We start from the raw sequence: 16,505 nt of genomic DNA on the forward strand, positions 1-16,505 counted from the left end.
ACTAAATGAACCATGAAAATAAAGTCGAGATCAGATGAACCATGCCAGGCAGACATATTCACCTTACAATCAATCTATGTCTTTAATACAGTTGACCTAGGCTATTGCTTATAGTATCTGAGAAACAAATATAACCATAAAAACTTAACATTGACCAATGAACCATAAAAAGAGGTCAATGTCATATGCTGCCAGGCAGACATGTAATCAACACAATCCTTCCTTACAACAAACATAGTTGACTATTGCTTATAGTTTAAGGAAAACAGACCAAAACTCAAAAACTTATCATTGACCAATGAAACGAGGTCAAGGTCAAATAAAACCTGAGAGACTTACATATATACATAAAATATTTCCATACACTAAATATAGTTGACCTATTGCATATAGTAATAGAAAAAAAGAAAAAAAACGCAAAAACTATACTTCAACCACTGAACCATAAAAAATAAGGTCAAGGTCAGATGATATCTGCCAGTTGGGCATGTTCACCTTAAAATCATTCCATGCACCCAATATAGTAAACTTATTGCTTAACGTATCTGATATATGGATGGACTTGATCACGATACGTAACCTTGTTCGCTGATCAATGAAATGAGGTCGAGTTCAAATGAATACAGTCAGACGGGCGTGGGGACCTTGCAAGGTATGTACATACTACTAGTAATAAAGTTATCCTATTACTCATAATAAGAAAGAAGCTAACATTAAAAAAAATAACTTTTTTGAAAGTAGTCACTAAACCATGAAAATGAGATTAAGGACAATGAACACATGACAGACGGAAATTCATAACATAAGGCATCTATATACAAAGTATGAAGTATCCAGGTCTTCCACCATCAAAACTATAAAGTTTTTAAGAAGTTACCTAACGCCACCGTCGCTATCCATATGTCTAGTTTTCTGCGACAGAAGTCGCAGGCTCGACAATGAGTAGCCAAATCCAAAAGAGAGAGTCGAAACCTTATATAGTTTCTTGATAGTGTCAAAATGTGTTATTACTCGGGTCAGGACCGAGGTACTGACTATCTACCCCGGGGTGATAGTCCATCAGCAAAATGTTAATTCGATGAAAAACTTAAAAAATCATTAAGGTTGCATTTTTTTTTTATATCAAAATGCCATTTACAGCAACATGATTGCAGCGCTTCATAACATTTCGATGGTATGCAAATAAGTATAAAAAATAAGAAAAAAAATATGTATGATCTGGATTTTTCAATACTTAATTTCTGATATAGAATTTGCCGGACAAATTTTATCAATTTGATCCCGTGAGTGAAACAAATACAGGTAAAGTTGGCCATACATGATTATCCTATTCTTTCTAATTCGGGACTTGACATACTTGTCTTTTTTAATGTACACGATTTTCTGTCGTCCGAGAGCTGTCTCAGTGATGCATATCTCACATCTATGCCTCATTGGCTGCATTGCACAATTAAATTGGAATGTTGACAATTCTCATCTTAATGTTTATTATTTGTTAAAAAATCAAACTAACTGCTAATAGTCATTTACCTTTGCTTTCATCGGACTTTGGATTCATATTTACCGTTCAATGAGAATCTAATGTCAGTAATAACAATAGATATATTTTAATGACAAGCTCTATAGTTTTTGAAAATAAGTACTAGTACCAAATATAACTTATTGATTATAATGTTTTGATTAAAAAAAGTCATCAATTTTCATAACACTAATCCAAAAGTGCATTAAAAGTTTAAATGTTTCAATGACGTTTTTAAACTCTTTTATTTTCTTTACATCATATTATGTATCTTTCCGAATGAATAATTCTATACAAAATCTTACGAAAATGTCTTTATATTAATGGCATACTAGTGTATGTTTGAAAAAAATAAATTGAACTTTTAATGTATTTAAATGTATATATTGTGATAATTAAAATTATTTTAATTGATCTTATTAAATATTTCTATTTTAAAACTTGCTTGTTCATCCTCATATCATTTTTAAACGTACCACAGTCAACAACAGCGGATATAACATACTATATGATGCTGCTGCTGGTATTTTTGAATGTGTTAATTATAATTGGAACTGGTATGGGGTATTCCGCTGAAGATGTTGTTAACTTGAAGAAAACTTTATTTCAAACGTACGATAAAGATGTCAGACCGTCTCTGGATTTTTCAAAGTCTTTAGCTGTAGATGTTAAACTAGTTTTTCACGAAATTGATGAAGTAAATGAGAAAAGTCAAAGCATATCTGGGTCGGGAAAACTGAAAATCAAATGGAATGACAATTATTTAACATGGAATGAATCGCATTTTTATGACATTAACCAGATTCTTGTACCAGAGGAATCGATCTGGAAACCGGATATAAGAATTCATAACGGTCGAGCTTCGATAGGCAATTACGAGTCGAAGTCGAAACAGTTGAAAGTAGGAAAGAATGGGGATGTCACTTGGACACACTTTCTGTGGTTTGAAACCCAGTGTGCTATCGATGTAAAATATTATCCTTTTGATAGCCAGTCATGTGACATTGAATTTATATTCCTAAATGGTGATGGAATTTGGATTGACTCTGCAGTTGTTGATACAGACGTTACGGAAGTTAAAGATGATTGGGTAATAGAAAAGACAAAGTCGAGAATAATAAATAGAAACAATAAACAGAGAGCTCAGTTTAAATTGTACATCAAACGCAAACCATATAGAGTCCTTCTAGAATTTGTTCTTCCTGTAGTCATGATGGCCGTACTTGATCTGTTCACGTTTTGTATTCCTTGTGATAGCGGAGAGAAAATATCCTACACAACAACAATGTACCTTGCATTTTCAGTCTATACCTTTATTTTGTCGTCATATCTCCCAGAATCATCGGATAATTCTGTAATAGCAATATTTCTGAAGGCGATTATGGTACTTGAAACAGCCATTGTAGCAGTTACAGCCATACAATTGAGAATAAATCACCATAGCAACAACCCAAGCCCTCCATCTTGGGTGAAAGTAATTTGTCGACTCACGAATAAAGTAACTTGTTACAGTAATAAGAATAAAGTAACAGTTTTCAAAGAAAAACATTCAGAAGATTTGGATGTCGACGAGAAGATTTCTGGAGAAGATGTTAAACGAACTTGTGACAACTTGGACAGGATTTTATTTTGGTTTTTCGCTGTTGCAATGTTTTTGACCTCTCTCACCTGTCTACTTGTGGTATCTTGACAAGGAGTTCAAAAGCTTACATTTTGACTTTGATTTTTGTCATATATGTAGTTATCAATTTAACTCTTCACTTCATGATTTGTTTTGGGGTAATGACATCAAAAGGTTAGTGTTTTCTGAAATCTTGGTTAAAGATTATGGCAAAACTTCTAAGTAATGTTGTATTGGTGGTGCTGCTAAAAAATGCCAAATGTAAAAGAAAGGAAAGTGAAGTTATCAAGTTGTAATTGCAATTAAAGATAAACATATTTTAAATGAAAAATTCATTCTTCAATATCAGTATTCGATGTAAATAAAGGCGACAGTAGAATAGCGCTGTTCAAAAGTCATAAATCGATTGAGAAAAACAAATCCTGATTACAAACTAAAACTGAGGGAAACAAATCAAATATAAGAGGAAAACAATGAAACAACAGAAACACTAAAGTGCAACATAAAAACGACAATGCAATACACACAGAGACTATAAGATAACAATTGCCATTTTCCTGACTTGTTACAGGGCAATTTAAGAAAAAATAGTGGGTTGAAACTAGATTTTTGGCTAGCCAAAGCTTCCGCTTTTATGACAATATAAAATATAAAACTAAAATGACAACATTCATGACAGGACTACATTACAAATAAATGGAAGAACATACAGGATAGAGAAATGCTCAAATAAACAATACAAACAGAACATTAGGACATGCGAATAGTTATTAAATTTACCAGGTTTAAAATTTAATACGCCACTGAGACGCGTGTTTCGTCTACATAAGGCTAATCAGTGATGCTCAGATCAAAATAGTAAAGAAAGACAAACAAAGATGAAGAGCACTGATGACCCAAAATGTACACAATAAGTTGTGCCAAATACGGCTAAGGTTATCTGCCTGGGATATGAAAATCCTTAGTATTTAGAAAAAATCATACTTTTGCAAACAGTAATTTAGTGAAAAAAAAACCCTATTTATTATCTTTATGGTAATACTGCATCATTGAATTTTGTCAATCAGCCATGCTTTTGTCATAAAAGCTGTGTAAGAACGATTGCAGATGAAAATTCACATTTTACAACTAGATGAAAACAACACAAGTTCAAAATCTAGCATGTTAGAATAATCTTAAGAAAAAACGTTTTTGATTGGCTTATTAAATGATCATGAGAAACACAGAATTTGATTGGCTGAACACGATTGTCTTAACTTGGGAACAAAATAAGGAACAGATGATTTTCACTAAATCGTGTTTTAGAGTTTTTTAACGATACCCTTAATATTAATATTTTTTTAATAAATGATAAGAGTAAAGAGAATGAACACAGTACGGGCGAAAGAACTCAGGACGAACAGACCAAGGGCGAACATGTAAACAGGGCGAGGTGTCCCGATACCAATTTCAGGCATGCGTACTACAAATATCTACAGTAAAAACATCCGGTTACAAGTAAACAAACAACGTTCATGTAGATGAGCAAAAACTGATGAGATGAAATCTAATAAATTTACATAAATAAAAGGATACATATTTACGATAGTGATTGTTTTTCAATCCTAATTTATAAATTAAATGATTCAGATGCTTAATCATGTGTACAAATCGGTGTCAGGAATCAGAAGTTGTTATGAAATTTTAATACACAAAATCGAATGCGGCATACGGAGGTTCAATGATTTGGCCCTCAGAAGGCTTGAAGTCTTCTTCCACCAAAAAGGTATGTAGATATAAAAAGATACCAGAATTAAAATGATGTACGCCAGACACGAGTTATGTCTACACAAAAAGCATCAGTGACGATCGAATGAAAAAAAGTTAATAGGATAACATTACAAAGTTAAGGAATCTATTCCTTGGGTAGACAATCCTTAGCTTTTTAAAAAGGTCAAAGTTTATAATAGGACAGTGACTCAAAAAAGAAACAAAAGAGAAACAACACGAGGTCAGCATACCGTTAGTTATGATCTCAGGTTATGATGACCGTGCTTGAAAGTCACACGCAAAGCTCTTTCTGCCGTGTCCTGAATTTAAATAACAAAAACGAAAATAAGCTTTCACGAGTGAATTTAATAGTATTGCATGCAAGTAGTATTTTAGCGCACGAAATAGTAAATATATATAGAAAGCATCTCACTGATACTCAGGAAAAGAATACGCATTTGCGTCATCACATATCTTAATCTAATCAATTCGAATGTCAAACGGCCTATATTAAATGTTTTGACTCCGGATTCATTGACATTTTATCCGGAATTTTTGAGAACGCAAACCGATAGTGCGCTTTTGAAATATGATCTATAATGTGAATGAATCAAGACGTGTGGGCTGATATTGGTGTCTCGGAATGATACGACATATGATACGGATTTTGCCATGTTTTATACGCTTTATCATATATTTCAACAGGAGAGTTATAAAAAAAAAGTAGGGGTGTGATAAAGGGTATGCGATAAAGGGTGCGCATCAAAGTTGCGCGATATGGATTTAAAAACAGCAGGCTATTTATCACATATTCAAAACTACTGTATTTAATACTAAACATATGATAATCAACATTATGGTTGTAATTAAATTTTGTTGTGAATATTGTAAATTATTTTTACAGTTGTGAGCTGCAAGGATTTAAAATCATGCTTTATGAATTGAAAACACACAAGTATTTTTAATCACGACCGTTTAAAATTTAAATATGTAATAATTGTATCTTACTTTCCGTTTTATGGATATATTGCAATACAAAAAATAAAATAAAAAATAATTACTCATAAAACCTAAATATTAAAACGGTATGAAATAATTAACGTAGAAATATAATGATTATTGTTTATAAAGTTTTTTTTTGTAGGATGCAAGAATTTATTTAGATTCTATTTTTATGTTTCCTTTACAAATAAATATTTAAAAATACCAAAGCAGAGCATCTTGTCAGATAAAATTTCCCTTCTGAAAATTAACATTCTGATTTCAATCATTGTAAGTTTCTTCAGAAACATAAATACACTCAGTATATATTTTGTATACGTTTCTTTGATTCTGATTGAATTAAATACTTTTGATAGGAATATTATCTTCCTGTTTTCCGATCTATAAATAGTAATATTTTAACCAGAATATGCATAGACTGCATATGTTCTCTCCCGTAGGTCTATGAAATACACAGTATCCCGTGCTTAAATCTTCAAACATAATTAGTTTACATGTTATCGAAACAACAGACAATACCACGTTATAATTGACCACGATACACACAATTTTACGTGACTCTGTATTTATGTATCCCGTCATACTTTGAACGACAAAAATATTTTATGTCTACCTGTGCGAATTTCAAACGCGCAATTTTACACTAGTACTTAAAACCGTGCATCTTTAATGGGTGGATTTTTTTTTCTTAATCCTCTTCGTGCTTTGATGCACATAAGGCCGACACTAGCTCTCTCCATAACAGTCTGTCTTGTGCTTTCTTCTCTACTTCTCGCCAAGACATCCCAACCTCCTTCATCTCGCTTTCCACTGTTCTTCTCCATGTTTCTTTAGGTCTCCCCCTTTTCCTCTTACCAGTTGGAGTCCACCTCAGTGACACTTTAGCGATGTTTGCTGGTTCCTTCCTTAAGACATGGCCTATCCATTTCCATCTTCTTGTTTTTATTTCGTCTCTTATATCTCTTTGTGCTGTCAGTTTGAAAAGTTCCTGGTTGGATATTTTGTTTGGCCAAAAGATTTTGCATATTCTTCTCAGGCAGGTATTGTGGAATGCGGCCAGTTTGTTGAAGTCAGTTTGTATAATTCTCCAACATTCTGATCCATAAAGCAGTACAGATTTGACATTGCTGTTGTAGATTTTGAGTTTTGTGTTTCTTGCAAGGGATGACGATTTCCAGATTTGTCTGAGTATAGACAAAAGGATGTTCTAGCCTTACTCAGTCTTGCTTTGATGTCTTTGGTGGTCCCATTATCACTGCTTATTATGCTGCCTAGGTATGTAAAGTCTTCTATTTCCTCGATGTTCACGGATCCAATCTTTATGGAATTTTATTTGATTGGTCGTTGATTGACATGACTTTCGTTTTCTCGATGTTTATTTTGAGCCCAAGTTTGTTTGACATGGTGTTCAGTCTTGATGTTTTCTTTTGCATTTGTGCTCTGTTGCTTGATAGTAAGCAAATGTCATCTGCAAAGTCTAAATCTTCAAGAAAGGAGTTGAGTGTCCATCTTATCCCAGTGTTTCCATTTCCTAAGGTTGATCTCATACACCAATCAACAACTATTAAGAAGAGAAGAGGAGAGATTACGCATCCTTGTCTGACGCCTGTATCCACTGAGAACCAATCAGAAAGCTGTCCATTGTGCAATACACTACATTCATACTTGTCGTAGAATATCTTTATCAGCTTGATTATTTTCGATGGTACTCCATATGCTCTTAGTATGTCCCAAACATATTCTCTTATAACACTGTCAAATGCTCTTTGGAAGTCAATGAAGTTTAGTACTATTTTGTTCTGCCACTCTATGGATTGTTCTATGATGTTTCGGAGGGTAAATAGATGGTCGATGCAGCCTCTGTTATTTCTAAAACCTGCCTGTTCTTCACGCAGCTTGGATTGGGTGGGTGGATTTAACATAGATAAATTAAATCGTATAATATAGGCAAAATGAGGATATTAAACTGCTGTAACCCTATTGATATTTTTACCTATTGTGTCTGTTCGTTTTGTTCACGCATCGTTGACAATGTTATTGAATTTGATATGACTGTCATACAAGTGAGAGGTTTAGCTAGCTATAAAACCAGGTTCAATCCACCATTTTCTACATAAGAAAATGTCTTTACCAAGTCAGGAATATGACTAGTTGTTATCCATTCGTTGATGTGTTTAAACTTTTGATTTTGCCATTTGATTTGGGACTTTCCTTTTTGAATTTTCCTCGGAGTTCAGTATTTTTGTATTTTTACTTTTAACACAGTGTACAGTGGTTGTTTTAAAACCTGTATAAAAGACTGAAAACTTAAAAGATGTTCCGAGAATTTTATTCTGTCTTCCGGCCGAGAGATGTCGAGTGGCCCATAGACACATCCAAAACTCGCCAATATATAAGCATGAACCCTCAGGGGGTTCATGCAATTACAATACTATTAATACAGTGTTAGTAATTAGATAATTAAGCCACATCACCGTTAAATTTATGATGCGCTATTCCTTTTGAAATAAAGTCTTCTACAGGTAGAGACAAACTTGCAAACCAAATCTTTGTATCTATGGAAGAATTTAGTAAATGTTTTAAGTAATTTGTAGTAACAAAATCACTAATTAAATAGTTCACTAGAAATACATAGATTACGCTCATTAAAAAAAAAAACCCGTCCCCACAGACACGGAAAATAGCGAACAAGTTGGTATATATAAACTCCGAAAGACGGTCCCAAAAAATATATAAATCTAGAAAAGAACAGTTATAACTGTTAAAATTTGATCTAGATAAAGTAAGTTCCTTTCGTATAAATTTCAGCAGTATATTCAAAGAATTCTTGATTATGTAACGAAAAAAATATCCTCAAGAGAACGGAAAGTGTTGTTGGATATACCAATTAAATGGACTTTGGATGGTTCTTTACTAAATTTAGCCATAAACTATGGTTTATAACAGTATAGGAACAAGTAAGCTACTCAAGTGGCACATAATGTGCCCGTAGGATTACCTTCAACCTGTCGATAAACTTTATTGCCGAAATGTACACAAATGTTCAAAGGAGAAAATTAAGGGCTTTATTCATCTTATCACAGCTTTAGTAAGTATATCTAGCATATCCACCTTTCTCGTTTAAGAAAATGCTTTTTATGAGTTGCAGCAAATAAATTTGCAATCAGTTTATATATCACTTTGATGATGTAAACCACGTCTGCCCTATAACTTTCTGCACAAGCAACTCAGTGAGAAATTCTGAAAAGCACGATTGTAGAGTTACTAAAATCTGGTAATTTGCACCTCTCGTATGACCAAAGGATATTTAAACACGTTTTTAGATTGATTAAAACGTCTGAAAGGTTTCTGGGCAAATATATTGAATAATGTATACGAATCTGCAAAACATGTATACACGTCACCATCATCATTGCCAATTTAACAGTACCTTTTCATTAACTAGAAATAGCCACGTAGACGATATATTCATAGTTGCATTAATAATCTTTTGCAGCTGCAGACAGTTTTGCTACACATAAACAGTTAATGGTAAAAGGTTATGTAACAACTATGTTATAACAAACTGCAAAGAAAATACAATTAATTCATCCTGGCTGCTTATTTCGATGAAAAAAATATGTTTTATTTTTACATTGACTTGTTATCTTACTTGGAGCTGCCATTTTTCTTTTATACACTGCTTGTTTTCAGTTCGGTTTGTCTTCTTGTCTGCTTATTTCTTGTCTTGTTTATTTTTGTCTTCTGATCTTTTGTTTTAGAGGATGGGGATGGGACAGAAAAACCAACATAACAATTAAATATATCGGTATTTATTATAATTAACAGATCCAAAAGATAAAGGGTGTTAAGACAACATATCATGGCGAATTATCTTTTCCTACAATGATACAACAATCCTGACAATAAAGAGCTCTTTAATCATAAATCAATAAAATGATAAAAATGTGCATCATTACATAATCGTTGTTCTCTTTCCGATAAATATTATAGTTTTGAGGTGAACATTTCTTCCTAATCAATGTTTAAATAATGTAACAAAATCAATATATTACATATAAAAGTGGCAACACAAACAGGGTACAAATGTTAAATCTGCAGAAATGGTTTCTTTTAGTATGTTTTGATTGAGAAAGAAGGAACATATCTTCAAGATCCACAACAGTAAAAATGATTTATAGACCTTCAAGAATTAGATTCATGCAAGAACATTATAGAAATTGTATCATATATGACGAAACTTTATTTATTGTAAGGAAACTTGTGGACATCAAATGAAAAAGAAGATTGTAATGATTGTAATGAAAAATAAATCACTGGTCTGTTTGGCAATACATTGTATCATCTCTATGTCCGATTGGGTCTAGGACAGGAAATGCGCGAACAAACTTCCCTTCGGAAAATATCATTTCACACCAGTAACAAGGAATATTATATCCAACATAACCAATGATGTCATCAAATTCTCGAAACTGTCTGTCTAGTGACGCTATCATTTGTGGCTGTTTCCATGTATTAACTATTGCCTCCGTCATCAACTCGTCAGAAACAAACCTTGGTAATGGACCATAGCTATTCTGCTGGAAGTCGTTGGCAGAATAAAGATAGCGGTCATAATTGCGTTCTAATTGTTCTACCAATTCATCTTCGAACAAAAATTTTCTTTTGGCATACTTTTCCCAATTTTCTTCTGAAAAGTGAACGGCTTGTTTAAATGCCGCTTCTCTGATAAGATCAAAACACTTCATATGAGCATCTTTCTTGAATGAAGGAACAGGATTCACAATTGTCTTTTGACTGTTGTCTTCCGTCGACGCTGTAATCTTGTCAGCAATATCTTGTTGACTTGTTGGAGCAATTGTGACAACAGATGATACTCTAACCCCGTGCTCGTCTGACGAGGTTCCATTTTCGTCTGTTGCATGTCGGCTTATTCTTGAATCTTTTTTTACCTGTTCACTTTTTAGACTATCTGTTCTTGGTACAGATTTGCGTGAAGAATTTCTTTCCCGTTCGTTCGACACTTGTTTTTCATGTTTCGTGGACTCTTTTCTATCATACTCTCTTTCCTCTTTTTTTCTATCATACTCTCTTTCCTCTTTTTTGCTATCATGTCTTTCACGTTTATATGACGATGCACGATCTTTTGAGGCCCTTTCCTCGCGTTGGCCGGGTAATTGTCTGCGAGATTCATCGTATATATATCTATCATATTTATATGGACTTGTTTCAAAATATTCACTATGTGATCGGTAATTTCTTTTCTCATTTCGAGTATATTTAGAACGTTCATCTCCAGTAGAAAATCTACGTGTTATTGTTAAATTTTTGTAACTAGGGGCTCTTATTTCTGGAGTCCTCCATTCATCAGGAGGCCTTGTATAAATATTATCTTTACAATGTTCTTCGTCAGTAGTTTTTAGTGTCGCAGTGTGATTGTAATAGTGTTCCCGTTCTTCGTTATATCGATATTGCGTTCTCGAATCCTCGGTCGATGGATAATGAAAATATTCATACGGAGTATCACTTTCACATTTTGATTCGAAAGTTCTGTATTTTCTTATATAATCTGATACAGATTCGTATGGTTTTCTCATATGTTGTAATGTTCCGTATCGTGAATAGTTTCTACCTCTGTAACGCGAGGATCTTAAACTACGAAAAGATGATTTATCGGTACTGTATGGTCGTCTTTCGTTCGCTTCTATTCTATTTCTCAAGTCGTGTTGATCGGTTGTAGATTCATTGGGTTCATAGTCTACACCTCTTCTATCTGAATAATCAAGCCGATCAAATGTATTTCTGCTGGTTTTTGTTTCTCTTGGAGGCAGTGAGCGCCCTCGCGACAATGATCGGTGAGACTGAGATCTTCCTCTGTATGGTCGTCGACCCCTTAAACCTCTACTATAGCGTCCTCTAATATATCGAGAGCTATATCGGAGACTAGAACCTATATACTTACTACCTTTTCTTGTTAATAAATACCGTTTCAATGAACTACTACTGTGGTGAGCAGAGGTTTTACGTTTGTCCTTTTTAATTGGGTCCACCTCGTCTCTAATTTCCCCTGGTTCTAAATCATCGATTTCTCTTTTTATATCGATTTTCTTACATTTTGATTTCTCATCTGTTTTCTTTACCAGAAGTGACTTTTTGTTTTTATAATTTGGTAAGATTTCATTTGACTCGATGCTTGTTGGTTTATCTGCGACGCTTTTACCAAATGCACCTGTTTGGAAGAAAAAATAGTATTGATTAATGCATTTATTGTTGGGTTTTCACCTTTTCTTATATTTCAATCAAAATCTGTACCTCTATAGCTAAAGTTTATATGCAGAAAAAACATTGAATGAAGAAAAATGCCGGCTAATTCTATCTTTATCTTAACTATTTGAAAAATTAAAAATCTCTTTTAAATAATGATTATCAGTGTTGTGATCGTGCTAGATTTACTTTACCTGTTGGACAGACGGTTGAGGTTTCACACCTTTTGCTGAGACACGATCTCGAACTTTCAAGGTGAAGTTCATATTTCTTATCTTCTCTACATTCACATTCAATGTGATCTAATATGTAATTCATAGTATCAAGACATGTCTCCTGTATATTCATATTGTCTAAGTTTCCGATAATGTTAAAACTACCTTGCTGAACTGTGTGTGTTTGATCTGAAGTGTGCAAAATGGTTTGGTGTTGACTTACAGTGAAAATTGCATTACTTTTCAAAACACGTTGTCTTTTATTAATACTCTTCGTTTTACTCTGAAATGTGTCTGCAAGCGATCTCCGCTTTGATACGTGCCTGGTTTTATGTTTACAATTAAGGAATTTCGAATATTTTATTCTTTGGTTTATTCCATCGTCAAATTCCATCTCGTCGTCCGAGAAGAATCCCGATGACGATCCATCGTTATCCGACGATTCATTTAATTCACTACTTTCTGTTGTATCGTTGGTAAGTTGTTGAGTAGATTCTGTAGTAACGCATACAAGTTGCTGGACATTTTCTGATGTATTGTTAATTAGTTGTTGGACATTTTCTGTTGTATCGTGAAATAGTTGCTGGGTATTTTCTGGAATATTGTTAACTAGTTTTGGGGTATTTTCTTGAGTATCGTTAATTGGTTGTTGGATTTTGTCAACTAGTTGTTGTGTATTTGCTGTTGTATCAATAACAAATTGTTGAATATTATCTGATGTATCGTTAACTAGTTGTTGGATATTTCCAGACACAGTTGTATTTAGTGATTTAAAAACATAATCATTCTCTTTTAGATGAGATGTTAAAAAATGTCTTCCAATAAGAGCGTCTTCTTTGTTTTCTGAATAAGATGACGAGCAGCTAGTGACTGGTTTATTATCACCTTGACTGCAACTTCTTTCTTCTGGATTATTTTTCTCTTCACACGTATTTTTCGGTCGTCTTTTGCGAATACTCTTCTCACTGAATTTGTATGATTTAGCTATATGATTGTCAGATTTATTTTCATTTTGGGACCCTCTGTTGCATATGGTTGTTCCTGAATCATTATCTTTATTGTTTTTTGCTTCTTTGATATACGTATTTCCTTTTTCTACTAGAAACTCATCTATTGACTCAATTGTTTCTCTTACGCTGATTATTTTTCCATCCTCTGAGTAATTGTCTCTCAAAAGTATTGACTTTTCAACATAAATTTCTACACGAATTTCGGTATATGAGTTATTCATACTTCTTCTTTAGTGCTAAAATTTCATGCGTAATGAAATTTTGGTGATCCTACAAATAAAAAAAAGTTTAAATTTTTTTATCAAAATTACAACTATAAAAATTCAACTTTTTCATGAGTATAATTGACTAATTGGTGAAGAGCTATTGAGATTAACCCCAAAACAACCGACAGTCACATAACACGATATAAACATAAACATAAATATAAATAGATACATGGACCTCGTGCAAATAAATTTGTTTATTACTGTTTGGTTTCAATTTTAAGATTACAAAATAAGTTGATTTTCGATTTTACCTGTATAAGAATGACATTCTTTACTTTTAATAGCCTAACACGCATCAATCATGCATAATCCATCTCTAGCTGAGGTGTTTAATTGAAGTTCACGTGAATACGGATTCAATGAGGTCAAATTATTCACTTGCAAGTGAATAATTCATCATCGATGTTTTTTAGCTTATTCTGACAAAATTGAACCATACTAACTGCTTATAGTGAATTATTATTTTACTATTTTCACTTTCATTAAAGAATCATAATTTAAATTGTTTATGTATCTCGTAGCTAGTGACCCTTTAAGCTGTAATCGAAAGAAAAAAAATAAGACTTTTTTAACCAAAATAGAAAATTTACTAGAATTAAAGTGGTTTTCATGCAAAATTTGACAAAAGGATGTAAAATTGGCAAAAGTATATAAAATAAGTCTTCGACAGATTGTATGGATATGTCAATAATCAAATTATAATTAATTGGTTTCAATACCCTGATTTTGGCCATACCAGCCACGAATGAAAAGGAGTGATACTATTAGTTTACACTTCCTTGCCGTTCTGGATCATTTTAGTTTGAGAAATCATTGATTTTGTATTAAGATAATTTTTAGCAATAAATTATTTAGAGAAATATTATACGCCAATTGGGGTTAAAATAGACGTTTCAGTCTATGCTTCACACGGTTACACGTGCAACGATGCATATTATTGTATTGTTTAGTCTTCCGCCTATATACGGGTTGTTCTAATGATCGATTATACATTGAGTTAGAAGGGTAATGTACATGCTTTTGAAGTTGGATCACAATATACAGAGCGCAGTATAAATTTAAGTCACCACACTGTAGCTTAAATGTTCGTCTGTGTAAATTGTATACTGGCGTGTGACTATCACATGTTAGTTGTTAAAAAAACGAAAATTAATGATATGAAAATGCCATTAATACTCAATATTAGAATATATATGATGTAAAGTGTATGACAGCTGCTGCAACTGTAATCCTAGGGGCACGAAACTATATAAAATTCATCGAAAATTAAATCTCAAATCGTAATAGCGACGAGGGAATATGTGCTTCAATTATATTGCAACTTTCTGGATTAAGCGAACATTTATATCATAAATATACTATTAGATTGTTTTCAAGTGCTTTTCGTTTCCTCCCTTTACTAAACAACATATCATATACTTGAAAAAAGAGGTTAATGTACTTCAAATCTTGTACACATCATGTATGTATATGGTATATACAAGGCAGTCTAATAATTGTAAAAAGTTTATGAATGTTAGTGAACTTACCTTGCCACGTTCGATGTATTGTACGTCTTATCCTCCACGATTAATGTTCATTAGTGTTGATAGAAGATCTGTGGTATATAAATACATTTTACAGATAGCGACGTAACAATTTGTTGATAATGTACAGTAGTGTGCAAATATCATATGAAATCTTGCCGCATATCAGTAACCTAGTATTTTAAACTCTGCTTGTTAAAAAAATCCTTGCTGTCATTTCTGAGTTTCATATATATCAACTTGATTTGTTTTGCTCTTATCATCCTGGCACTGAAATCGGTATAACAATCCGTACTGACGAGCTAGTGACAATATAAACGGCATAACAGATACAGTGGATAAATTTATATCAGTTTCAACATTATACACGAGATGAAAAACTACATATAAAGAGAATGTCAATGGATAAGGTCAAAGGCCATTTCTAGTTGTTGGAAGATAATTGGTACATGTCGTCGTATATGGAGAAACAGCTAGTAAAATCGATTAATTTAGACAATTACGATCAATTATTAATATCCTAATATTAAGTTAAAATGACATTGAAATGAGACACGTCATAGTACCAAACACCTAGGTTCCAGTGGCGGATCCAGTGGCGGATCCAGAAATTTTCATAAGTGGGGGCCCACTGACTGACCTAAGAGGGGGCCCGCTCCAGTCACGCTTCAGTGATTCCCTATATAAGCAACCAATTTTTTTCCCAAAAAGGGGGGAGGCCCCCTGCCCCCCCCCCCCCCCCCTAAATCCGCCTCTGGGATCCAGAAAAAAAATCTTAAGCGGGGTCCGCTCATTGATAAGGGGTCTGCTCCAGTCATGCTTCATTACTCGCTTCAGTGATTCCCTATATAATCAAACAATTTTTCCCACAAAAAGGGGGCGGGCCCCCTGGGCTACACCCTTAATACGCCTCTGAGTTTGGCAGACAGTAACGGTTACAGGAAAAGGGGAGGGGATCGCTGCTCTATCGAGTTGTCTCCCGTTTTCCTCTAAAACGTTAATATCTATTTTAAATAACGGCCCATCTTTCACATTTATGGATTCTTATATTTCATGGATTCTAACATCTTTCGGGGATTCTAGCTGATACCTAGGATTATATCCTCTCGGTGATCTGGGAATACTAGCTCACTCATTTCTGGTCTGTGTTCCATACCTTCTGTAGATGTGTCCATCTTCTCTGACACTTGTTCTTTTGAGACCTGACGCTGGTGGATAAATACAATGATCTTGTGAGTTTGAGTTCTTCCCTTTCAAACCTAATATCACCTGCTGCTTGGAATTATTTTATTCACCTATAACATTTCAGCGTCAATTTTGAATTTTACTT

General features: G+C 33.5%; 1 protein-coding gene across 1 annotated transcript; it reads right to left on the reverse strand.

The window, feature by feature from the left end:
• Positions 1 to 10,111: 10,111 nt before the first annotated feature.
• On the reverse strand, positions 10,112 to 15,559 carry LOC143053498 (uncharacterized). The gene is made up of 3 exons (XM_076226302.1): positions 15,179 to 15,559; positions 12,350 to 13,650; positions 10,112 to 12,120 (listed from the first exon to the last, which is right to left on the reverse strand). Exons 2-3 carry the CDS (start codon positions 13,599 to 13,601, stop codon positions 10,205 to 10,207), a joined length of 3,168 nt encoding a protein of 1,055 aa, XP_076082417.1. The 5' UTR covers positions 13,602 to 13,650; positions 15,179 to 15,559; the 3' UTR covers positions 10,112 to 10,204.
• Positions 15,560 to 16,505: the final 946 nt, after the last annotated feature.

This window comes from Mytilus galloprovincialis, chromosome 1 (genome assembly GCF_965363235.1).
Source record: "Mytilus galloprovincialis chromosome 1, xbMytGall1.hap1.1, whole genome shotgun sequence".
NCBI lineage: Eukaryota > Metazoa > Mollusca > Bivalvia > Mytilida > Mytilidae > Mytilus > Mytilus galloprovincialis.

Coding starts and splice junctions, on each gene's coding strand:
- LOC143053498 (XM_076226302.1), bottom strand. CDS start 13,601: ATGAATAACTCATATACCGAAATTCGTGTAGAAATTTATGTTGAAAAG. Junction 12,121..12,349: donor CTCAACCGTCTGTCCAACAG/GTAAAGTAAATC, acceptor TCTTCCAAACAG/GTGCATTTGGTAAAAGCGTC.